Here is a 25,207-nt window from a genome sequence, read left to right as displayed (position 1 = left end):
TGTCAGGGTCTTTATTGCCTTTCTTAATTTCATAGCTGCAGGCAACGGAAGCGCGATTAATTTTGAATGGAAGTATATTTTGCCGTTTCACCGATTCGACATGGAAGCTAATCGTCTTCTTCTTCCTCTAATTTTTTTACTACTATAATCGAGCACTATAATCGCATTTAATTGCTCAGAATAGTACTTTTTAACAGCAATAAAAAATTGACCAATAAACAAAGAGACATTACGAAGAAAGGAAGTTGTTAGATGGTCAGTAAAAATATATAAAAATTAGAAAATCCAAATATTGTGAAAAAAAAACCACAATTTTGATGAAGAAAATTAGAATTTTTGTACGGGCGGTTAATTTGTTCAAGTTTAGATGAATTTCTTGTTTTTATTTCACAATGTAAGTGCGTATCGGCGAGGATTTAGAAAATCGTCTCGGCACGTAATATCATGTGCATGTAACACCTGCGCTATGTGATTATGCAAATCAGGGGAATCACGACTTTGCCACCTTCGGCCGAGTCACGCTCGCGATGTTTGCACGGATAGGAGCGCGACGATTAAGTTGATTTACCGAGCTTAGCAGCGTGTTACTTGTGTTTCATCCAGCTTAACGAGATTCAGATTTGTAACATATGCGCTATTTAAAGATCGGTCGTATTATGCAACGAGTGAACACTGTGTGTGTGTGTGAACGCGTATATATCATTCCGATAATGTACGATTTTGTGATCGTGTTTACCGAGCGACGCACGCCGAGACTTGCACCGTGCAATTAGGCGCAGCATTGGTCGCGATGCATAATTAATTTATGTTAAAACGCGTCCGTTTCGCTATCGATCACGCTTTAAAAAGACGTATAAGACGTGTACATCGCGTGTGCAACAGGTGACGGTGCATCTCCGAAGGATAAACCGCGCGCGTTCTCCCGCGATGAATCGTGGACGACTATCGAGAATTCATGGGCAAGCACGATAATTTATCTCCCCACTTTATCAATATGATTTTAATGCGTACAGAGATGAATCCGACGTCCAACTTCCAACTGCACTTTGGATCTCTATCTAAATGCGCGTGGGATTATATGAAACAAAGCTCATTATACAAGTGGCATCTATTATTATTATTATTATATAACTGAATCTCCTTCGGTATTCGTCGGCACGTTTTTAAAAATGTGTAGATGAAAGAGAAAAACGCTCCTGCAAACCGGGTACAAATTGCTCCCGCAATTGCACCGCGGCGCGCTACGCACCGTGACACCGACCATGTCATTCCTCGCACAAAGGACGCTTAATACTTTCACCGTTCGTCCAGAATCCCCCGTGGCGGCATTCTGGCGACGAGCGTCGCTGAAACGACCGGTAGTGGATATCGCGTGCACGCTCTGGGCGGGTTCCCAACCCCACGCCGATCGCCACGAGGCCCGCGGACTCTGCCGTTACCGAGAAAATCTTTCGCCGCGGTGCCAGTGGAGCAGCGTAATCCGCTCCGGATAATCGGAGTAGCCGCGACCCTGCAGCGACGTTGACTCGCGATATCGCGTCCGCTTGATTCGCCTCGGACCTGGGAATTAGAATGGATAATAATCGCTTTATTATAAACGTACAAGTTTGATATTTTATTTACTCAGGCATAAGAAAGAGATACGTGCAAAAGGCGAGGTATCATCAGCAATGTTGACAACCATAAGAGAAATCAAGTAACAAGAGGCAAGAAAAGAAAAGTATAATGAAGAATTTATACGCAGAATGAACTGTAAAAATTGATACACGATAAATCTTGTTAAATATAGTCTGCACATAGCGTTCCCCCTCTCTCTCTTTGATAAATATCTTCTTATCTCGTAGGATTTTTACGCGCCGTGAATTACGTTATTTTTTTTAAATTAATTATTTCTATGTGTGCTTTATTGGGGCTCTCTGTTATCTTTCGAAATAACACCTTCAACAAATTATCCGTGTATAAAAGGCGCTTTTAATCATGCCGCTGGCAGGTGAATGACTTATGTGAAACGCAGATCCCGATCGAAATCGCGATCGCGATCTCGATCGAGACTGTTCTTGGTGGCCATTGCCTCTCGCGGCGGCACGACAGACTTTACCCCGTCGAATAATGCGGGGCTACGCCCACGTGTACCACGCCCTCGTCCTTTTTTTGCGGTTTAATTAGGAATACGGAGCGCAATTACGAGAACCACACCCCCGCCGGTTAGATCGTCAGTTGTTACCTCGATTTAATGTATCAACGTCTCGGGCAGGCTTAAACCCGACTTTATAAGCCGAGGGGTCATATGCAAATCTCGTGCGAAACGCTCCCGTGCGTTATCATACATGCATTTTTATGCGTACTGAACGTGACAAAAAAAGCAACGACGAATTCTAATCGTCGGAAAAACGATAGCACCGACACGTTATTACATTTACTCATATATTTTACAGCAGATTAAAAGAGAACCTTAAACAATAGTAGCCAGATAGAGAATAAAAAATCTCTTTTAATATGTAGGCTGCAAAAAGAATGCAATTACTTAACCATATTTTAAGAAATTTTCATATTTAGCGAGCTATGCTGTTCAACAGCAGAAACTTTGATTCAGCCATTAAGTTGCTGTTAATACAATTTTTTTATAATAATGTCGTTACTAATAATTAGGTAGCGATTGTCTGGCGAAAGCATTTGTGGCTACAATTACGAAGAAAAATTACGAGACAAGCCTTATTCGCTTTCGCTAATCACTTTTCTTTGATATCATTCCTCGCGGTGCAGTTTATCAGCACTCGCAGTAAATTTCGTGTCGAGCCGCGCATTTGTGCGTGTCTACGCGACCAAAGATATACCACCGACATAGGCAGTAATTATATTCTGCAAAAGCGACGCGACCCCTCCAATGGTAGCCGCAAAAGGGTGGCTGTCAGAGGCGACCGTCGTGCAGACGCCACCCTCTGTCGCGGCCGGAAGTGACGCACATCTATCTTGTCTCTGCGTTTCAATCGCGCGCTTCCGTCTTAGAGCGAAGCGGGCGAAGCGAAGGGGGCATCATCTTCTTTGGCTTATTGTTTCGTTAGAAAAAATTAAGAAATTAAAGGTGAGTTGCGCTTTACACAGAAATATACAGAAATATATGTGATAGGCTATCATTATTACATCTTTAAAAGAAATAGGAATCTGTTTGCAATTATTTGACAAAATACATTGTCGTACCTTTTAATTTGTTTGATATAAAAATTTGTATTGCTTAATAATCCCATTTTTGACCACTTAACTTTTTAAAGTGATGTATACCAAATTCTCGAATTATTAACACTGAATAAAAATTAATAACTAAGCTGTTGAGAAAATATAAGATAGGGCAGCTGTAATTTCAAATTCGTACGTAGAACGAGTGAGCAGTATCAGAACATTCTACGTAAAGAAAATCTCAGTATCCCAAATCTCTGGCACATTTTTCTGTTAATTGTCGGAGAAACTGGGACGCGCTGAATGAATTAACTCGGACCTCGCGGTTCGCCCCTCGCTCTTGCACGCCGGACGATTCAATTTATCGGGCCGCGTCCGTCGGTGAAACCGTGTCCAGTTTACAGAAAAAGGGCGCGGGACGGGCATAGTAATTGGGCAAAATGTATATGTACGGCGAATTTCGGCGGCTAATGGAGATTTATTGCACCTATAAGCGTAGCAGACCGATGCTGCAGCTGCAGCGGTGACGCGACGTGACTTTCGTGCCGCTTAGGAGCAGCGTCCGTCGCATAGTTGCTCGCGTAACCGTTGCGGCACATTGTCTCTCGTGTGGAATTGGCCTACAATGGGACAGGTGCTGCGATACTTATCGCGAGGTACTTCGATATTCCTTTTTTTATGTCTCGCCGAGATAAAGTGTCCATCACTCGACATGGAACGCGTTTACTATTGCCGCGTTTTGTTACGATTATATTCATTTTCCGCTGAAACAATATTTTTATTATTTATACAATTCGACGTTAAATGCAACGGACTAGCTTATACGTGTATCGCGTGAGGTTGATTCGATTCTGATAAATTCCGTTGTTTATTCGATGATCTCTCGTTCCATTGTAAAGTTACATTGCTAACGTAAGGCGCGCGGAGAGACGTGACGAATTAGGCGGAAAGAGGTAGTACGGTAGTTATTTAAATAATTGACAATGTTTACGAACCGCACGTGATCCGGCCCTCTTCGTAAAGGGGAATCGAATTAAACGCGGACGTATGGTGAATAATTAATCGGTGGACGCTTACTTAAACTCTCGACGGTGAAAAGAGGTCCCTTCCCGTTATCAACGATGCTATTGATCGTTGAATTACAAGTCTTTTCCGATACGTGCTACATATTCTCTTTGCCTTTATCGTTCAATCAAAACATGCATATGAAATGGAATAGAATTTACGTCGAAGAATGTATAAAATAAATCTTTGCACTTTATGATTAAGATATTCCTGAAAATATAAATACTTATTATTTCGAAACGTTACATAAAATTACCTGATATTTTAATTACGAGTAATTTCGTAGAAGAATAAAAATTTTCGTGCTTCTCGCTAATTGCTTCACAATTTCCTCTGTAAATTGTGTAGCATATTGGGCCATTTACAAACATTATTATTACATGAAAAACTCTTTCTCTCTAGATATTTTTATCTTTATTTTCATTCATATAATGAAACGCGAACATTCCATATCTGTGAAACACTAAAATTTATGGTAGCTTCAGCTTGTCGGCCGGAATCTGAACGATCAGGCAAGTTAGAAAACGTCGAAGAAGTAAAAATGTAGCCACGCCATCGTTGACCTCCGAAATTTTGTTACCCCAATAATTCACAAGGCTTTGACACGCCAGAGGCGTAACGATATCGTTATCTTCTCCGCGATTAAGCCGTCTCTTTGTCCGCTTTCTGTCTCCCTCCGAGAGCGAAAGCTGCTGGAGAAAAGTGGCTCGGCCGGATGAAGTGGAGGAAAGAGGAGAGGGAGGAGAGTAGAGCGGAGAGAGAGAGAGAGAGACGCTTCATCCGCACACCGGTCAGCATCATCTTTTTCTCTTTCTCTCTCTCTCTTTCTTTCCTTTCTCCTCGTCTAATGGTTTAGGAGTCGTTCCGGACATTAGCTTCTGCGCTAGCGCGCGGAGGGAACCTCGTCGTCGTCGTCGTCGTCATCGTCTTCTTCTCTTCTTCTTCTTCTTCTGCAGCTCTTCCTTCCCTTCATTCTCCAGCTTCTCGTTTCGTCTCCCTCCTCGTTCAGGAGCTCTCCCGGGTCGCTCTTTCCCCCTCGCTGCCCTTTGAAAAATGACCCGCGTCCTCCCGGAGAAATAAGAGTGTCATCATCATTAGCCCGCCGAGTTACACGACGGACCTTACGCACACGAAGCGCTCGTAATGCGCGCGCGCGCACGTACACACTTGTGCGTGTGCATCCGTGACAATGGGCACGAGGCCTCTGCTCTCGGAATCACGATCAGGATTTTCATACAGAGTAATCCGCCAGGAGGTATGCCGAAAAAATCCCTTTTTTTTTTTCAAGATTACCTAAATTATTTTAAATCGGAGCCTCGGGCTGTTTAATTTCATTTAATTTGGTCTTCGGAAAAAAAATATCTTTATGTTATCGACTTCCCGTCACATCAGAAAAAGAGATTGATATTATTTTTACATGGGTCTATAAAATTGTACTCTAAAATTGTCGCAATTATTCAAGTCGATTCTTATTTTAGAATGTTTTCCTGAGGCGGAAATGAAGGACAGTCAGTAATTCAGTCTCGCACGAACAGTAATTTGTAATTTATTGCGGTTCTTGCAACTTTGTCGGAAATCAGAAATCTATTTGCGTTATTGGCACAGAATGTGGCAATGCTCCGCGATATGTCATCGTACCTGTGCGATTGCAGCATATCGGAACGAGTTTCAAAGTACAGAATTAAACTGCATTTAGCATCCGTCTCGAGGCGTCTCAAGCACGGATATTACTTTTGCACTTTGGAGCTCAACGTTCCGTTGTTGCATCATTCGTGAGATAAATTATTGAATTATCTCCGATATCGTATTCGACCGACGTTACTTATTTTTTTGTTGAAAATTTAAACTTTAACATTTTGATATTGCAGCTAAAATTAAACATCACAAGGATGTAATTGTTCTGTAATCGTTTATTTCAATAGGTAAACATGACTAAAACTAAAAGAGTGGAATGAATGAATATATACGAATGTATGAATATACGAATTACTTAAAAATATGATAAAAAGAATACATTCTTTAGCTTTATTTATGTATCATGGCCATCATGGCGAAAGTTTTAGATGCAGCGTACAGTGAGAAAATATAGAATATTATTACCTTGCATTTGTGCGTAACCTTTTTCACGTTTTTACTTGTTATGATATTTCATACTTTCATTAAAAATTAGAAATATTTTGAAATCGTGTATTTTCGAATATTTTGTACAAAATTAATATTCAGGACTTTGATATTATTTTAATTTTATGATTATGTATCTTTTTCTTTGATTTTACATATCTGCGAGAAATCCATTTCACTCTCTTATTTTCTTTGATATATAATTATGCGATTATACGGGATTGAACTGATAATACTTATCTACAGTCATCGATTTAGTTTAACCGGAAAGACCAGCGGTCGCTGTCAGTCTTGCAGTTTCCGATTGCCGCAAGCAGTCATGAAGGGAGAGAAGAGAATAGTGTGACGTTATATGCTAGGCGATGCGACCGTGACGTGACGCGACGCGACGGAAGGAGGTTTCTCGTCGCGGTTGGACGAGCAGACGCATTGTGGGCTCCTTCCTCCTTCTCGCATCGGTATGTCTACGACTAGCTGCCGAGCTTTGACGAGAGATTGATGCTCGCAGCGGCTCGCTCTGTGAGACGAATCAGCGCGAGCTACCGACGAAGAACAACGATCCGTTATCTCGCGAGAAGACGAGAGAGAGAAGGACGAGACTCCGGATCGCTGGCTCCGACGTAGATCGAGATGAGCGTGAAAGACGAAGTGGGAGAGACGGAGTGAGAGAGAGAAAGAGGGACACGAGGGAAGGAGAATCGGAATTATGCGTTTTCCTCCGTCCTCTCGTCGACAATCCTGGTAGCGAGAGGATGAAGGAATGGAGGGAAAGGGAGAAGAGAGGAGAAAGGACGAAGAAGAAAGGACGACCGCTGGCAAAAAGAGAGAAGGTGAAGCACATCGCGGGGACAAAAGGCACCGCCGCGGAATTTTGAGCTCTCGTCGGCTCGTTCGGTCTCCTTTTAACGGGGCGATTCTCGCGCGCGGGGCGGAGGGGACCCCGAGACCAGATCGGCGCGGAGAGTCTGACGATCTCTTGTAAAAACCGAAAAATATTTTTGCCCTCCTACGGGGGGTTGCCGCCACGAGTCTCTGTCACTTTGACGCTCTTGAGTCTCGCGATGTTCAGTCTCATGCAAGCTGCATGATATAACGAGATCTAACGAGAACTTCAATTCTCTTCGCAGCTTTATAACAAGATGAAACGAATTATAAAATCGACGCGGTGCGATGCATGTTATCTCAGGTTTATTACGTACAGTGAGTCTTATTTAAATCTTGTTACCTCGGCGCACTTTTTTTTTTAAAGCGAATACAGCACTTTAAAAGAGCAAAACTTTACATTGGACACTTGTATATTTTCCTGATATAGCCACTTCGAGGAAAATTCCACGCAGCGTTTACGTTACATATACACGCAATTGTCAGTCGATGAAGCTTGCTACCGTTGCTTGCTCGCGTTCGTCCAGAAAAGTCGGAAAGTCCTCCCTCGGGAGGGTCCAAGTGGCAACGACGCGATAGATCCTATCAACCGTTCGATCTTCGATTCTGAATTTAGCGGGAAAGGCCGCGCCACAGTCGTTTATGCCGCGGGGGATGCCATTAATCGTACGATTCTCCCCTAAATCTCCCACCGCGTGCCTCCGAGAGACAGCGAGCGCGTCTCCATCCGGAAAGATTCTTGGATAGAAACGAGGGAGAGACAGAGAGAGAGAGAGAGAGAGAGTGAGAGAAAGGGAGGGAAAGAGGGAGAGAAGCGAATGGAGAACACTTCTTCCGGAAACCGGAAGCCGGAAGTCGGCGCGACTTAAAGACGCGTGCATGTACTGAGATCGTGCGTAGGCCGAGATTTCTTGTAAGAATAAGTTTGACTGGGCCCGATTTAATCTCGTGCAAGAGATGCTTATCTGTGAATGCGTGTATTTTCAAATATAATGATAATGATATACATACATATACGATGTATTGGCGATGTATTTCGGAACAATAGGGGAATTTCCTTTCGTTCTTTCATCGACAGCATCACTTTTCGTGGTGTTATAGTCATTTTTGACATATATGCAAAGAACGAAAAGATAAATAACCGCCAATCAACGGTTGATCGATAATCTTTAATCAATTCATACATATCTTTTTGTGTTTTTTTTTTAATGAAGTGATAATTATCGGTTAGCGTAACTATCGACGCGATCTTATGACTGCAAACGCGATTGCGATTTCTCCCACTAAGTCTTCGTGTTTTTATTATTACTTGTAACTATTTTTTATTGATTTTCTTGGTTACGGAGCTCGCGAAAAAAAGCGCGGGGTTATGATAGACGCGAGATATACATGATAATTTATCTTTACTTAGATGTTAATTCGATTTGTAACTGTGCCCTCTGGCCTGACCATGGCAAGCGCGACAAGATTTTTTTATTAAGAAATTTCTTTTTTGCTTCCTTTCATTCTCCATATTCTTGCAATTCAAATCTTTATCTGCCGCATAGAGAACAGCCGGTTGCTAATCGTGCATATTTCTTACACGTAGTAGTTAGAGCATACATAACTTTCTGCATGATTCGGTATAATTGCATAACGACAATTAATTAACGCAGCCTCTATTTACATGCAAAATTATCGAATGCGAACGTTTTTTGCAGTAAATAGTAATCAAAGTTTTACATAACACTGATCGGAAACTTTAATCTACCAGGAGAAATTAATTATGTAGTTTTATGTTACTATGAAATGATAAGACTAATCTCATCATTTAAGACTGTCGCGAAAAAAGAAAGATTTTTTACGATTTTTTGAACAAAAAGAAACATACGTCTGTCCATTTAAGTTTCAAGGATGATATCAGGAATGTGCGAATTGATATCAACAGGCTCTATTAAAATTGAGCAAATTTTTTCCGAGCATTTTTTCGAAATATAGCTGTCGTAATCGTTTTATTATACAAAATGCTTTGCAATTCAGGGATGTGTTGCGCTATAAAGTGTACGTTGCAAAAAGAACATCGGCATATTAAACATCCCATTCTTCTTTTTGATTCTTTTTAAATTTATATAATATCGGCGATACAATTTTCGCGGCATGTAGCCGGACATTGTTGTTTGGAGTCGTTTTAGGCTTTGCCGATTTTTCGCTCGGTATACGCTTATGTGAAAAAATTGATCGCTCTAATAAGCACGGCCTTTCTATGGGAAACGCTAATTAAATTTTACATGACTTTGTGCATCCTGGAATTTTAGCATACCATCGCGAGGATAAACTTTCGATGAAAGAGAGGTGATGGTAATTTTGTAATGATTACTAATAATCCCAATTAATTTTCTTGATGAAAGTGCTAAGATGTGTTTCAACGATATAATACAGATGCAAATGTTACTTAATATTTATGCAGATGTAAAACATTGCATGTGTAGCATTATAAATATTTAACATTATTTAAATTACTACTTGTAAAATATTTTTGCGGTTGCCTTCACCTTTCATGTGAGCTCTGCTTCAAATAAAATATTCTTCTAAAATGTGGCTGGTGTATTTTTCAGAAAAAAATCTAAGAAAAAGTTGCCGCATAAACGTAAGTTTTGGAAAAAGAAAAAAAGAACGTCTAGCTTGATAATTTATTACAATGATTTGCGCTTGCTATTTAATATCCTGATTAGTTTTTAAGTCCTGCAACGTGAATAATACAATATGTAAATAATTTAAAAAGCTCTTAATTTACGACTGATTGCAAAATTTGATTATTTTATCAATTCGCTCAACCTTTGCAAAGAATGGTGATAATATAATATATCTTGAAATTTCCATTAGACCTGATTCGTAAAGAGTACGCGTGAAAATATTTACATGTATTGACAAATTTTTATTGAATATGAAAAAAATGCATATATACTCATTTCTTTTAGTGTATATTAAGATCGAAGGTTTTAAGAATAAAGCGCATTCGTTTTATAAATCGATGAAATTGTTACAATAATTAGAATGCAAAAAGTTTATAAAAGGTTATTGTGCATGGTTATCGGTGCAGCAATCGGGAATGTCATGCCGCACGGTGTCCTTCCCTCGTGTCGATCCTTGAAGCGAATTTTACCGCCGCGCGATGCGGAAGGTTCCAGTTTACCCCCGAGATTTTGGGCGGTTAACCAACCCTTATCCGCGGTGGATAAAACAGGGAACTTCGGGAGGTCCTGGCGCGCGTACGAAGGAGGGAATTACCCCGGCCTGGAATTACCAACCCCTAACGCGAAGGGGTGCGCGACCCCGAACTCGGCCGAACCATCCGAGGGAACGCGTTACCGCGTCGGTTAGGACGCTCGATTATCATGGAAAACGCGCGCGGCCGAAAGCGGGCGAGACCTGTTTTACTATTGAGAGGGTTTGCCGAAATCTTACGGGATCTCTCGACGCGTCCGCGCTGAATTTTTCTGTCATCCCTGTAGCTCGAGAAACGTGCGAACAATCAATCCGTAACGTATGAGTTTCTCAGAAGCCAAAATTGATCGTCTCCATTTTCTATAAATTTTTTAATATTAGTCAGAGCGTGTATGATTAATTCGGAACTTCAATTTTCTCTGCTTTTTGTTTTATAGAGTTTATCAAATGTATATCAACGTACATTCGAATATATTCAACGATGATCAAACACAGGTGCGATAAATAAACTGATTTAATGGATATGTGAAAGAGACAAAAAGAGAGATTGACAAGAAACGATTTTGGTTGAAAAACACGATGAGGGGGAAGGGATATTGATGGTTTTATAAATTTTAGGAACGTTACAAGAAAGATTTAGCACGAAATGGTTGAACACCATGTTGAGGCAGTTTCGCAACGCGGTTCCTCCGAGAAAATTTCAATTTTATCGCAACCCGGAACGGCTGTGATCGGTTGCTCGCGATTGTAATGTAACGTAAAAAAGCGATTGTTTACCTTTTTCATGATTAAAACCCGATCGTTCGCTCGTACAGTCAACAGATCGCAACAGGTAACCGTTTAATATTCTCTCTCTCGTTTTTTTTTCGCCCCTCCGCTTTTTTTTATCCAGAAAAACAACGACTGGCTGCGCGATCCGCGGACCGTTTCGACGCACTCTCTCAATTACTTTTATTTGACAATCCGAACGCTTGTTTTCCCCCTTGTAGCGTTTGCGCTGCAACAGGTTGCAAAGGATGACAGAGATAATTTTTTTTCCGCCCGAAAATAAAAATAATATCCAGGTGTGATATATGATCGTGTTTTAAACGTTGTTGCGTCTCCGCTGGCGTTGCCAAAGCGCGGCCGTTCGCGTTATCGGGATTAATGCGCGGGTGCGTGCCTCGAATTGCAAGTCTGATATTCTCGGTCGACGATTTCGGCCTGACGCGTTACGATATTGATTATTTTGCAAAATTCTCACCCGTAAACGCAGCACGCAGGCTTCTCGAGATATTAACCCTTTTCTTTTCCCTGTTTCACATTATTTCAATACAATTTATTACTGAGCGTCGGTTACATTTACTGTCCGCTTATTCGTTCGTTAGTTTAAAATTCTCGCTGCAGCGATCAAAACGGGAGGAAGAAATGCGTTCGATGACGCATTTTGTCGGACGCCCCTGAGGTTACTCGTTTCGAATTGCGGGGCACCTAGTGTTACCATGTTTACGCAACAGGTGAACCTCGCGCCGTGCACGCCGCTATTAACAAAATCTGCGCTAACGAGACGTTGACGCTCCCCGCCGTTCCATCGTAATTAGCGGCGGCGGCGGCGGCGCGCTTTTCAAGCGACTTCGATCTGCCGGCTGCCAATTGTCCTCTCGAGCCAACGTGCGGCGCACAGGATGCTCCGCGTAAAGTTTCAGGAATTATTCCGACGATCGTAAAATAAAGCACCGCAGGTGAATTGGCCGTGTACGCATCGCGCTACGCTCGTCCGCTCGCTCCTTTCATGGTTCGTCATTAAGGAGGTATTAATTACTGAGGGAGATGCAATTAGTATCGAGGCTGTAAATCGACAATGTCGCAACGCAACGCGGCGTTACCGTCGCCGGGTCAGAAACAGTGAAATTACAGTCATTAATCGTTGCAATGTGTTCCGCTTCTTTTCCTAAAACGCGTTTATCGCCCGCTTGTTGAAAGAATGTATTCTGAAGACGATCAATGCATTCGAAATCCATTCGCGGAATTTACCGACTATTCTCCCTTAGTTCTTCGACATAGTGAAGGCGAATGCCAGAGAAAGAAGTTATCGATTAAAACGTACCTGTCCGTTACATTTCACGAGAATTATTTGCAAATTGTTTCGCGTAAAGTGTAGTGATCCGAAATTTTCCACATCAAAAAAGTTTATTACAAAAACTTCTCTTTCGAATTATTTTTCTGAAAAGTGATTCTAAAAATTCTGAAAAATTTAATTATATTTTGATGCCTCTGAAAAAGTATGCATGATATATTTTATTTATACGTAGTAACTATATTAATGGTATTTCTACTTTAATGATATAGATCGTGAAATTTTAATTAAAAACAATTGTAATTGTTTTGAATGAGGATGGAACATTTAGTAGCGGCAAATATAATCAGCATTGATTTCGGTTCGGATTCTCAGTGATCAATTTTCAGGATGCAATATAACAAACAGAAAAATAGCGATGTGATTGATGAAACGTTATTTTCCATCCCCACACTAGAGTTTTTATTGTAGTTTTACACCTGCCTTGTTTTGCGATTGCAAAAAGGCGCAAAACAAGTTTGGTTTTACTTTCGGCCGAATGTTTTCGTTTCGAAATTTGCAAGCCCTGCGTTTGCCATAGGGAGAGCAAGATATGACGGCGGGCGGGGAGGAGGGGCGGGGGCGGAGTACAGGGGTGGAAAAAATACAGATCGACATGCCGCGGGCGGGGGTGGCGACCGGGGGGGAGGGTGGTGTATTTTTTCTGAAAACACTGCTCGCACCTCGTCTCGCCATCGTCGCCCGCGAGAAGAATGGAAAAACAATATTTTGCCGTTTCGTCCCGAGTTCTCCGTGTGCTCGCTTCTTTATTGCTTTTTTTATTTTTCCTCTTTTTTTCCCTTTCATTTTGTTATCACGTAGTTCGACGTAACTGAACGAAATTCGAGACGCGTCGAAGGGCGGAATTATGTGGGAAAATCAATGCCGATGATTTCTTCGGAAGGAAGCCTCGATGAGCTTCAAGTATCGTTAGAATGAAATGTGATCGTTTGCGCCGCGCATATTGAAACGTTGGAAACTCTTAGCGCGAAATTTTCAAGGCAGGACGAAGTTTTATTAAATTGCTACAGACTTAGCGTCGTGAGACGCTATAATTGTCTTAACTTGAATTTTTTAAAACTACTTTCCGCAACTTTGGCAACAGCTGCGATATTATTGTACGTATAACTTATCGCCCTATTGCATCGATATTTAATTTCTTAATGCTTTCTCACGTGAAAGTAGGTATTTCGTACGGAAATTCTTATTTTCCACCGCAATTCGCGAAAGATTAATCGCGATACTGAATACTTGATGCAACCCATTTGCGTATTTTCGCGATTTCGCCCGTGTTTAACTCCGCTAAAACTGTGTCTCCGCGAATCGCGAAGAACTTTCTCCGTCTCGGCGCTATTATTAACGGTGCCCCATTATCGTGACTAATCGACGCGACCGGCGTATTTTGCCAATCTCGCCCGTTTCACTCCGACCGAGACCATTTTCGGCGCGCCATCCCCTTTAACAATGTTTTCGAGCCGATCCGCTTTAAGGGATGGGCCTTTATTTAGGCTGGTGGCATGAGAGCACCGAAGTACAGCGCGGCGGCGTCTGTACGCCTCCACGATCGTCGCGGTCTCTCTCTCTCTTTCTCTCTCTCTCTTTCCTCTTCACCCCCTTCAACCTCCCCTTTAGTCAGCGACCTCATCACCCTTCGCTGCCTTCGGGGGTGTCGGTCGTCGCGGGGAAGGGGAGGAGGAGAGGGGCTGGTTATCGATTAAAAAATGTCTGCCCTTCAAGACGGCCTAGGTCACGACCTGTCCGTCACACGCGCGCGCGTGTATCGCCAATTGCCACTTGGAACACCCACTGATACGTCCCTAATACGCACGTTTGCCCCTAAGAATTATTACGGCTGATCTCTCTCTCGTTTCTGTTTTAGTCACGCAATTTTGTACTCAAGTAGAAATTTTATTGCGGCATAATATGGTAATAGATCTGCTTGGGAGGTCCGATTAATTTTTGATATAACAGTTGGAACAATAGGTCTGACACGTTTATGTTATCGATCGTTTGATTTCGATAATTTAATCAGGTGGCAATGGCTTGACAGAATTTTTGAGGGAGAGGGGAGAAAGAGTTCTAAAATTTCGTTTCATACACTTGCGCTATCATATAATTTATTCAATTTTTGGAAAAATATTGAAAGCATATATTCACAATAACGTTTATGTAAAACTTTTGATATGACATATGATTGCAATAATAATGAGTTTTTTTTTTCATTTTTGTTTGTTTATCACGCTTATTGAGTATACGTTGTTTCTATTGTCGTCGCAAGGATGTAACACCGTAATCTTTAATGACATTAGATCCGATTAGAATAACACGACGTGTTACAGGATAGACGATGCGATATAAAAAATGAAGGAAGAGAAATATTGCGCCATGTTTTCGCGACTTTCACGATTTTCAATCGTGCTTCAAGTTTCGTTAAAAAGATTCGCTACTCCTTTGTACTTCTTACATAGCGACATATGAAATATGCTCCGCTTTATGTCCTGCGTGCCATCTCATTCTTACGCTGCGTTTTGCGTTTCACGATGCCCTTTGCGATACATTGCAAACGACTCGTGACACATTATGCGATGAATAAAATCCCAAGTAGTCAGCAGCGAAGCGTTGCTTTAACCGTTTTCAAGATACACCAACATTTGGATGCGTGCGATGCATTTTTATTACGCGCTACAAATATCTCTTTATCTTACCATAATTTTTCTATATAATATTCACTTTTTGCGTTAGCGTGTGACAGTTGGACGCGAACGATACATTTAACGCGGTTTTATTCTCACGGGCTGACAACTTTCTGAGACTTGACGACTCTCTAACATTGGTATCCGAATCGAAATCTAGCCTTATTTATTGAGATCGCGATATGTAGCGTGGCCAGCGGGCTGACGGGCCTCATCAATATTCTCCATATTGACAATCTGTCAATATTCTCAGACTATATAATGTTGAACTCTTGAAATGTGTGCACGTCTCGCGAGATATATATAATATTATATATTTTTATATTTATTATACCGCAATTACGATATACTGTCATATTATTGCTGGAGATTTACTATATCTCATAAATCAGCGTAAAATGAAGGCATCATAAATTTTAAAAGAAGGGAAGCTCTTATATCGATATATTTTGAAAACTAATCGATAAAATATTCTGTCTTATAAATTTTGATGTCCCCTTTTTATTCTGTATATCTATATAGAAATAATAAATCTAATAACATAAATCTAGCGGTAGAAGCTGACGATATATCGCGATTACATAGCGAGCTCGTATCTTTTTGATGAAGAGTTGATTAGCAACTACAGAAACGATAATCTCTGACAGTTTTGGGTCACAGCTGAGACTTCTGATCGAGTGTGTTACCGTCATAAGAAGGGTCCAAGTGCCGTGCGTAAGCGCGTAGGTGGTTTGCGACAGGTCAGGAGCATCGAGGAGAACTCGTGGATGGTGATGCGACGAAGTAGGGAACCAGAAAGACAGAGAGAGTGCGCGCGAGCGAGAGAAAGAGAGAGATATGGAGAGGGAAAAAGAGAGAGAGAGAGACATGTTGGAGAAGCAGAGGAGAAAGGATAAAAATGTATATAGCTATAGACGGTTGACAAGGTGGGGCGGCGGAAGAGGGACGGTAAGATCGGAAAGGGACAGACAAGGACGGGGGATAATCGATAGACACGGCTAGACGCCGCCCCAGACAACCTTTTGCCTTAGCTTAAGGACACACCGACCCTTAAACAATTTAGCCCACATAAACTGATACGCATCCCGATCCTCGGCGTTTACTCAGGATCCTGTCTCAGCGTCCCAAATCTCGGGGATCCAAGCACTCTGTCTCGGCTTATATCCACTTATAACGATTCGGATGTCGATAGTTCTTCGCTGATTTCTTCGCGTAGTCGCGTGCCGGCGCGGTATCACCAAACGCTCTTAGAGGTATGTATGTCGGAGCGATACAGTTTCAGCAAGTACAACTTGCGATCTGTCATTAAATGCTTTTCTCTTCCATTTGACCCGACTTGAATCCTTTCCCGAGTTTCGAGAATTTTTCGGATGTGTCTTATTCGTTAATATGCCCGCATTTTTTCAGAATCATGAAATTTGTATTAATTTTCATTGAGTGTTTATTCAAAACCAAATACGATCGTTCAATCTTTATTCAGATTTTACTTATGTGATATGCCTTGCGTTACATAAATGCTTTTTTTTTTTTATTGCATGCTTTTAATATAAGCAATTTTACTTTACACAATCTCGTAATAACATTCATTTTTAATATTACGGAAAATTGTATCGTTAATAATTGTCACGTTATTGAGACTTGATTGCAAGATTGCAGTTATGCAATTTTCACACGTAACGGCGTTAAACATGTGATAAATATGGATTTGAAATGTTACTAGGATTAATACGAAAGCAGATGCGATTATTTTTGAATGATATCTACTTGACTGCCAACTTGACTTTTACTTACAGTACGATGCATAACATCGTATATAGTCATTAATAATTCAAAATGGCCGTACCGTAGGAGCTCCTATGGCCGGCCACACGGAGATTCCTGTGGTGCGATAAAAAAAAATAAAGGAGGGTCCCGGCAGCAGCGACCAATCGCGCTGCTCCCCGATCATATCAGTCGACTTAATTTATTATTTTATGCGTGTGCAGCATACGCACCAGCAATAATGATAAAGAGTGTGCAAAAGTAGCGTCTTAAGGCAACGTTCATAATGAATAGCAACGCATTATTTCGGTATGTGATTGTATTAATCGCCAGACATTTCTAAATACATTGCAAAAAATAGCGAGCATTTTTTGGAAAATATATAACTCTGTGTCGACTGTAAGTAAATTTTTATTAGGATGCTGTATAGTATTCTATAAGTTATCAGCTTATAACCAGAACAATCAATATAATCTTATACTTTAACCTTATTAAAAAATTATGTTAGATAAAGATTGTGACAATCATGTTTTCTAGTAAAAAGTATTACAACGATAAGCGAAATTGCTAAGAGACGTCTTTCTACATCCGAAGAAGTTATAATAAAAATTGGCGTGCAAACGTATAATATCGAAACATATAACAATGAATAAAATTCTCGATTGCACTCATGTCGCTTTTCGTTCGCGCTAACTTAAAAATAAGAGCGATTCACGAGTGACTCATAAAATGAGCGTACTCGTTCGTCACGGGAGTCGCGCGGAGATCCTTCCTTACGAGGAGGATCGTTCCAAGCATAGACGTCGCGCGCCGGATAGAGGAGCGGTGTTCGATGTGTGCGCGAAACCGATGCTCGGAGGGCAACGTTAGACGGGAAGGGTGGAAAAACCTACCTCAACCGGGATGTGCTGGAGGGAGGGTTCGTTCGCGATGGGAGAGCAAAAGAGAAAAATAAGAAAAGAAAGCGGGAGCCGCGGAGGAGACGACGTCGTCTTTCCACCCTCGTGGACGACGACGACGGCAACGGCAACGACGACGACGACGCGATATCTGGGTCGAGACTCGTCGTCGCCGGCGTCCCGGCGCCAGGCATCCTTCTCTTTGACTTTTTTCGACGGGCCGGCGAACGGAAAAACGTCCAGAAATGGAAAAGTACTGCGGCGCTCCGTTGTCCTGCGGTTTTCTTCGCTCTATAGCCGGGAATGAGGAAGGCGTATTTTGGCTGCGTTACATCGTAAAGTAACGTTAATTGATAATTTTTTAAAATATTGTTTCTGCAATTTTTCCCACACCACTGTCTTTTTTCATATACCTATATATAAATAGCAGAAGAGAAAAAACTATAACCAGATCTGTATATAGATATGTTAATTTATTAATTTAACTAAAATATTGTATAGATAAGAGTATTTACTGATCTTATAGTTAAAAGTATATATTATCTTGCTTTTTAAAACCTTTTATTAATATCTACATTTACGATATTCTTTTATTTATTGAATAATACAAATTAACGTTCTTTCTGCACCTTTGTTTTATTCATCAAGTATTATCTTAATTGGAATTAAAATACAGTTTTTTTATCATTACTAATTTAAAAGAATACTACCGTATTAAAACTTGTTATTTCAATTTATCAGGTAGATTGTAGATTATCATGTACGTTACAAATTAAGTATTCTATTAAGTAACATAGAAATAACAAGTGAAGTTATTACTTCCCGTTTCTATATGTTTATTCATATTTTTATATCTGCGAGGTAATAATCGTTTGTAGAAAATGAATAACGTTTTCTAATAATTAAATATTCGTCCGATGCTCTTTTGGAAGTTTTCAAAATCGAAACGAAGCGTCAGTCACGCCGCTGCGGAGTCAAGGGTTGAGGAGATTCAGATTGGTGGGCAGCGCTCGTTGCTCGGGGGATTTAATTTTATAAGGGCGAGGGAAGCGCGGGAAGGAGGGACGCGAGAAAACTCGTCGCTGCGCGAGAGCTGTCGGTGTAAAACTGGCGGAAGGCCGCCACCGCCGCCGGCCGTTACGCGAAAGTTAGAAGTTAGTTACACGGGGGCGGCCGCCCCTCATCTGCATATCCGTACACCCTATCCCCCCCGCCGACCCCGTCGCATCTACGGCCCCTTTCCCTTCTCTACTCTCGCTTCCGAGTCGCTCCGATCTTCCTCTAACCGGCGTGCTGCCACCGCAAGCTGCTCAACAAGTGGTTCTTCGGTTTAGCGCTCGGCTTAGCGCTTCTTTAATTTTCGTTGCCCCCTTCTTCGCGGGTCTTCTCGTAACTCCGTTCCCTCGCGTCTATCGCGAAGCACGTTGTCCTCCGAGCAATGTGAACGCGGTAACACCGCTACGGATTTAATATATCCTTTCTTTTCGTCGAACTCTCAATTATACGCGTATTTTGTAACAAAAAACGTGCTGCATTTGCGTGTATATTTCTTTTTAGGAATGTACTGAATCTTTTCAGCGCTATAAATCCGACTTATATCGCTGGCTTGTCATTCGTGATGTATTTCGATAAGTAAGTCGACAAAGTTCTTCTGAAATTCTACTTTAACTGCGATGATATTGAAGTAATAGCATACTTTGTCTCGTGAGCAATAATAGAATCGGGACAGGAAGATATAGCGAAAGCAGGGGTTGCGCCACTTCGAACGCTTCAAAGGGTGACTTCTCACGCGAATGGCAAACATACATTCGCATGCGTGACGAGCGTAATAACGAATAATACTCTCCACTCTGAATAGGAAGAACGGCCGTTTTCCGGAAGGATAAGGTGCCAAGGAAGCATGAGAAATCGAAGACAGAGGCGAGCTTTTCGAGCTGCACGGGCGATTGTGCGGCACCGGTGAAATCTTCTTCTCTCTCTCGGTCCGCTCCGCCCCGAAAAACCAAAACACAAATAATATTGTACGCGGAATGGCACACCGCAATAGGGAAAGGGTGGCGCTCGGCGCCCTCATCGGGCTATTTAGGGCGGAAGGAAGAAAGGGTTCTCCAATAGTGCGAGGCTATCTGCATACCAATGGTATAATGGTAATTAGGGATGCACCGTTAGAGGCATTAGGAAGTACGCCGAGCTCTCTTTTCTGCCTGCTCTTGCTGCTGGTGCTTTCGTCCTCCCGATTATATTCTCTGTTAAAGAAGAGAATGAGAATCTCCGAGAGCGCCGGGGAGTCACGTTCTCTCTCGCTCTCTTCCGAACTCTTCCGTTCTTCCGCGTGTGTACTAAGCTAACCCGAAAAGCTCATGCCACTTGAGAAGAAGCGCATCGCGCCACTACCTGCGCCTGTGGCCCACCCGTCGTCGGTTATTTTGCGAGCGTTCTCGTAAAACGGGGCTAAGGTATATTTGCGGCGCCTATTATTCCGTGCTCTGGGCTGGCCGGTTTGAATCTTTTACGTCGATCGATCGTAACGAGCGTGTATAACTCGAGAGACCCACTGAAAGTGATCAAACTATTATCTGATGTTTCACTGAACTTTTCTTCGTTACGACATCTCTTTCTGGCAGACCTCTCTCCAATACGCTCGAGGTTATTAATCGAATTGAATTATCGTTCTTTTTCCCCTCTTCTTCCAAATCGTATAAATAGTACATGAAATGCCCCATGATCGCGTTTCGAACGAGAGAAAGTAGTTATACGAATCGTTATTGTGGAAATTAGTAAGGATTATATTGTTGTAAAAATTCTTTTCAAAGATAGTTCGTTGCAAAGATAGTTTTGTCGCGTTCCTTCCAGAGGTAAATAATCTCTATAAAAAAGTGACTGTACGAGTTAGTCACTTAGAGACCGTACAATTAAGTGCTGTTTATTACTTCTACATCCCTCGAGGATGTTTAATTTATATGCATTGGAACGTCAGAAAGTTTGCACTTAATGGTAGCCATGTTGCTTTTGACACAGTCGTCAAAATATTCCTCGCCGAATGTACACGCACACGGATATACGGGGCGCGTGTACACACAGGATTGCCGCGATCTTCCAAACCGCCCCTACTTCTGTCCCCCCCCCCCCGCTTTGAGCACACGTGACACTCGCACACATCGATTCCTGGATGTGTGCTTTCTGGCCGTCAGAGCGCATGCTGCACTGCGCACAATTCCTACCACCCCATCCACCCACTTCCACCGCCGTGCCTCCCTCGCCACCCCGACGCCCTCCTCGCCGCCGACCCCAAACTCTCGTGCAGCGCGCCATGCAACCCCCTAGGAGGCGACTCTTATTATTTCCATTTTTCCAATTCGGTTGGGGGGCGGGGAGCGAGCGTGCAACACACTCCCCCGCCCCCTTCTACTTCCTTACTACCTTCACTCCCACCCTTCGGGCCGTCTCCATCACCCTCTTACTTGCACCCCCTTCTCAGGTGGCCGGCCGAAGGAAAAATATCTATATTTATCTGTTTCTTCGCGGGCTACGTCTCCCTACCCCCTTCTCACTCCTACCCCCGTGCTCCCTCCTCTCCGCGACTCCGCTCTCCGCCTCCACCTTGGAGATTCTCTCTGTCTCGCGTACTTTCTTTCTTTTTCTTATTCCTTCTGTTTCTTTCTCCTTCTTACGTTCATCTACCACTTCTTACCGCGCCGCGGCGCCGCGCGTCCGCGAGACCGACGGAGTGCGAGAGGACAGAAGAGGATAAGACAGACGGAGAGGGCAAGTGGGAGTGTGAAGGCAGAGGGGTAGAGGGAAGAAAAGGAAGTAAAAGACGGAGGCTACTACGACGACGACGACGACGACGACGACGACGACGACGACGATGACGACGACGACGACGACGTCGACGACGACGCCGGCGGCTACGGCGAAGCGTGCGCGCCTTTCCTTGGCTTCAAGTGCAAGAAAGAGAGACCGAGGAGGAAGGAGACGGCGGTAGGAGTAGGAAGGATAGAAAGGGAGAGAAGGACGGAGAAAGAGAGCGCCGAGCTTCCGCTTCCTTATGCTCCGCCGCGGACTGCATCAACCAGTCGCGCGGTCGCGCTCACATAAGAAACTGGGATTCGAGAGGCCGACCCCCTTCTCGAGGCAGCGCGCGGTTCCGCGAAAGCGGAAGGAAGCGAACGGTTATACCGGCGAGTGTACGTCGCGCGGCCGCCGTCGCGAGGCCACTCGTCGTGTATACGTCTAACAAAGCAACAAGAAAACACGTACGTGCAACGTGGAGGAAAAAATTATCCGCGCTCTACCGAGGCTCGGGCACAACTGACCGAGCGTTTACCCCCACCACCGGGCTAGCGAGCGATGCGAGCGAGTTGAACGTCGTTCGCGATTCACGAGGGGCCCCGTAGGGCCCGTCGAATCGGGCCCGAGCTTGAGCGAGGGCACCGAGGGCCCGTCGGCGCCCACCGGCCACACTCGGCTCGACGACACAGTCGCGTCATTCACGCCAATGATGAAGAGAGGGGGGCCGCGCGGCCTCCTGAACGAGTTCCACGAATACGCCGCCACGAGGATGACGCCGCCGGAAATAACGGAGGCTTAAGGGGATGTTACTCGATGCCACTTCGCGCCACCGAGGAAGATGTTTCTGCTCCTTTCAGTGCTTCCTCTTCCTCCTCTTCTTCCTGGCGACGGAGAGATCCGACCAGGTGGAGGAAGGCGAGTTCGGGGAGGGTGCTGCATGTTCTCATTGAGGGACAAGTCTTAACGAAGAGGAAGCAGCATCGATGTTAATGTCACGAAAACGGGAGAGATCCCAGACGATCAACCAAAGTTCCTATTTTTCACGTGTTTTAGCCCAAAGATTAGAAAATTAAGGGAGCGAGAATTTATAGAGGGGAGTAAGGGAGGCCGGAAAGAGGGAGAGAAGGAAAAAAAAGAGAGAGCGGAAGAGAGAAGACACCGAGATGACGCACGTCGAAACCTCGTGTCTGCGACGAGAATGGAGCCTCCCGCGCTAATTAACCAGCCAATTAGAAAGCTCGCGGCCATGCGTAATGAGCTGCGCGCGCAAAAGTTCCTAAATGCAACGCGGTCCTTTTTCCTTCGAATTCGCGCCGGTCATGAAGCACACGGCGCGCACTAATAATATAAATTTAGATACACTAAGGAAACGAAAACCTCCTCCTCGGCCGTATTGATTACGACCGGGATTACGACGAGAGATTACGAGAGTGTGATCGAAGGCGGGTGGAGAGAGCAGGTGGAGGATAAGGAGCGCGCTTTAGTCCTCGATACTAGTCCGCTAACAATCATAGTGATAGTATAATAAATAACCGCTAGGGGTTAATTGTACAACAGCGAAGAGCGCCTTCTCTGCCAAGACGAGAGAGGGAGAAGGTGGAATAAATAAGCAACGTACTTGTGTCTTATGGCGTCCGATTACGCCAACAGGCAATAAAAAAGCAAAAAAAAGCAGGAGGCTCGAGGCGCGTACGAAGACGAGACACGTTTACCCCTGTATCCTGCCCCGCGCGCACAGAGCCACGGTGCGCGGAAGGAAATCTATCCTTCTTTTTTTTTTTGAAGACAGCATGGAACTTGCGGATGGACACGCTCGACTTCGGAAGCCGACCTTGCAGCTCTTTAAGCAGTTTTTAATCGTACATTAATGTGCCACGTGGGCTCTTGAAGCAATTTCACAGACCGCGCGCGCCGCGCGGTGTTTTTATCCTCTTAATCGAGTACGAAGTAACTAAATAAAATTAATAGAAGGATTACGGAATATATATATAAACAAACAAACAAATAAATAAATATATATATATATACACAATTTAAGAACCTATTTAATTATATATTCCTATATACATATACAAGGAACACATGTACAGGTATTTTACTAGGTCCTTACGATTTTGAAACTTACCTTCGTTGAGATAAAGGGAAGCGAAAAGCGAGATTCGCAGGAGACCAAAGAAAACGGGCTACTTTTCGTGCATTTCTCGAGAGGCCAGAAAGATATTTTTCACTGCGTCGAAACACAGTGTAACGAGAACGGCTAAAATGTCCACGATGAGTGTCGTCTCGAACTCTTCCGTCGAGGTGGACTCGGATTCCTCTAACGACGTGTCGATCAAGGACGATAGCACTGCTGAAAGAAAGTTTATCCTACGCAACGAGCTGTACAGCAGCCTGCTGGCGAGCGCGCTAGGCAAAACCGTGCTCAATAGGCATCTCAATTTCAAAGAGCAGGGGATTAACTTCAATCTAGCATCCCTGAAGGACAACTTAAACGCGCTCGGTGCACTGAAGGAGTTAAAGGACTTGAAGGGCTTGACCGTCAGCAGCGTACCCGCCTTTCCGAGAAACTTAGCGCTTCATCGGGAAGATCACGATGAGGTTAGACTCGATTCGCTGAAAAATATCTTTTTATATTGTTGTTGTATTGTCTGTTGTTAAATTTCTGTTACTGCTGCATTGGCAGCATAAAGTTTTTTTTTCTTTTTACGACAGCTGGCGTTGTGCTATATAAATTATTAATTTCCCCATTTTATACATATTTAGATTTATCAGTATACTGATAAAAAGTAAAAAATTAAGACGTTATATCAAGTGGGGGAGGGTAAAGCGAAGTGATGAATTCAGATATAATTCAATAATTCTTTGTTGATATATTTGTGCTTGCTTTTATTTCTAAATATGGCTTGAGTGATAAAATGTCATTCGTTAGAACGGAAAATAGCGTTGGAGCTTTCCTTGAAAGGTTACTGCAACGCGCGGTTTAACGAACGTCACGTGGGCATAGTACTCACGGTATATTAGGAGCATATAAGCGGAAGTGGAGGAGCGCCAAGTATCAAGTGAGAGGAGACGTAGACGCTATGTCGCTAAGGATCGTGAGGATAGTTAGTGAAGAGTTAAAGGCCGGTTGACAGGTCGGCGAAACTGTTTGCGAGATAAGTGCGTTCTAACGTGGCTGGCGCTTGTCGCCGGTATAAGTTGTCAGTTAAAAAGTTAGAGCATAGTTAGCGGCGGCGAGTTTTCGCGTAACGAGGTCATAAAACACGAGGCCGAGTCGAGATTTCGTGTGTTCATATAAGGCTCCGTGTTCTTGATAGTTCCCCCGATATATGTTTTGCCTCGATTGGTTTGATGATGTGTTCCATCTGAATTGTTTACCTTGATTTCCGATTACGATGGTTTTATAATCGCTAATTTTGTTCGGATTGTTTACGCGATAAGACCGGAAAAGAGATCGGTGCGCAAGAGAGAAAAACGTTTAATTGAAGCGTTTAATTTTTGGCGACCCAGTGAAATAAGTT

General features: G+C 43.1%; 1 protein-coding gene across 2 annotated transcripts in view; it reads left to right on the top strand.

The window, feature by feature from the left end:
- Positions 1-25,207, top strand: part of LOC139822997 (zinc finger protein rotund) — a 162,806-nt gene that overhangs the window by 27,206 nt on the left and 110,393 nt on the right. The window contains exon 1 of one of the 2 annotated variants that reach the window (XM_071795258.1): positions 23,821-24,284. The exons of the other annotated variant lie outside the window; for it this stretch is intronic. Within the exon in view, the coding sequence (XP_071651359.1) occupies positions 23,949-24,284 (336 nt within the window). The 5' untranslated portion in view covers positions 23,821-23,948. Of the gene's footprint in view, positions 1-23,820; positions 24,285-25,207 lie in introns of those variants that run through there. 2 annotated transcript variants of the gene reach the window in all.

The sequence above is a fragment of the Temnothorax longispinosus genome, chromosome 12, assembly GCF_030848805.1.
Source record: "Temnothorax longispinosus isolate EJ_2023e chromosome 12, Tlon_JGU_v1, whole genome shotgun sequence".
In the NCBI taxonomy this organism is placed as follows: domain Eukaryota; kingdom Metazoa; phylum Arthropoda; class Insecta; order Hymenoptera; family Formicidae; genus Temnothorax; species Temnothorax longispinosus.
The sequence above is the reverse complement of the archived record's forward strand: the minus strand, read 5'-3'. Positions and strand labels throughout refer to the sequence as shown.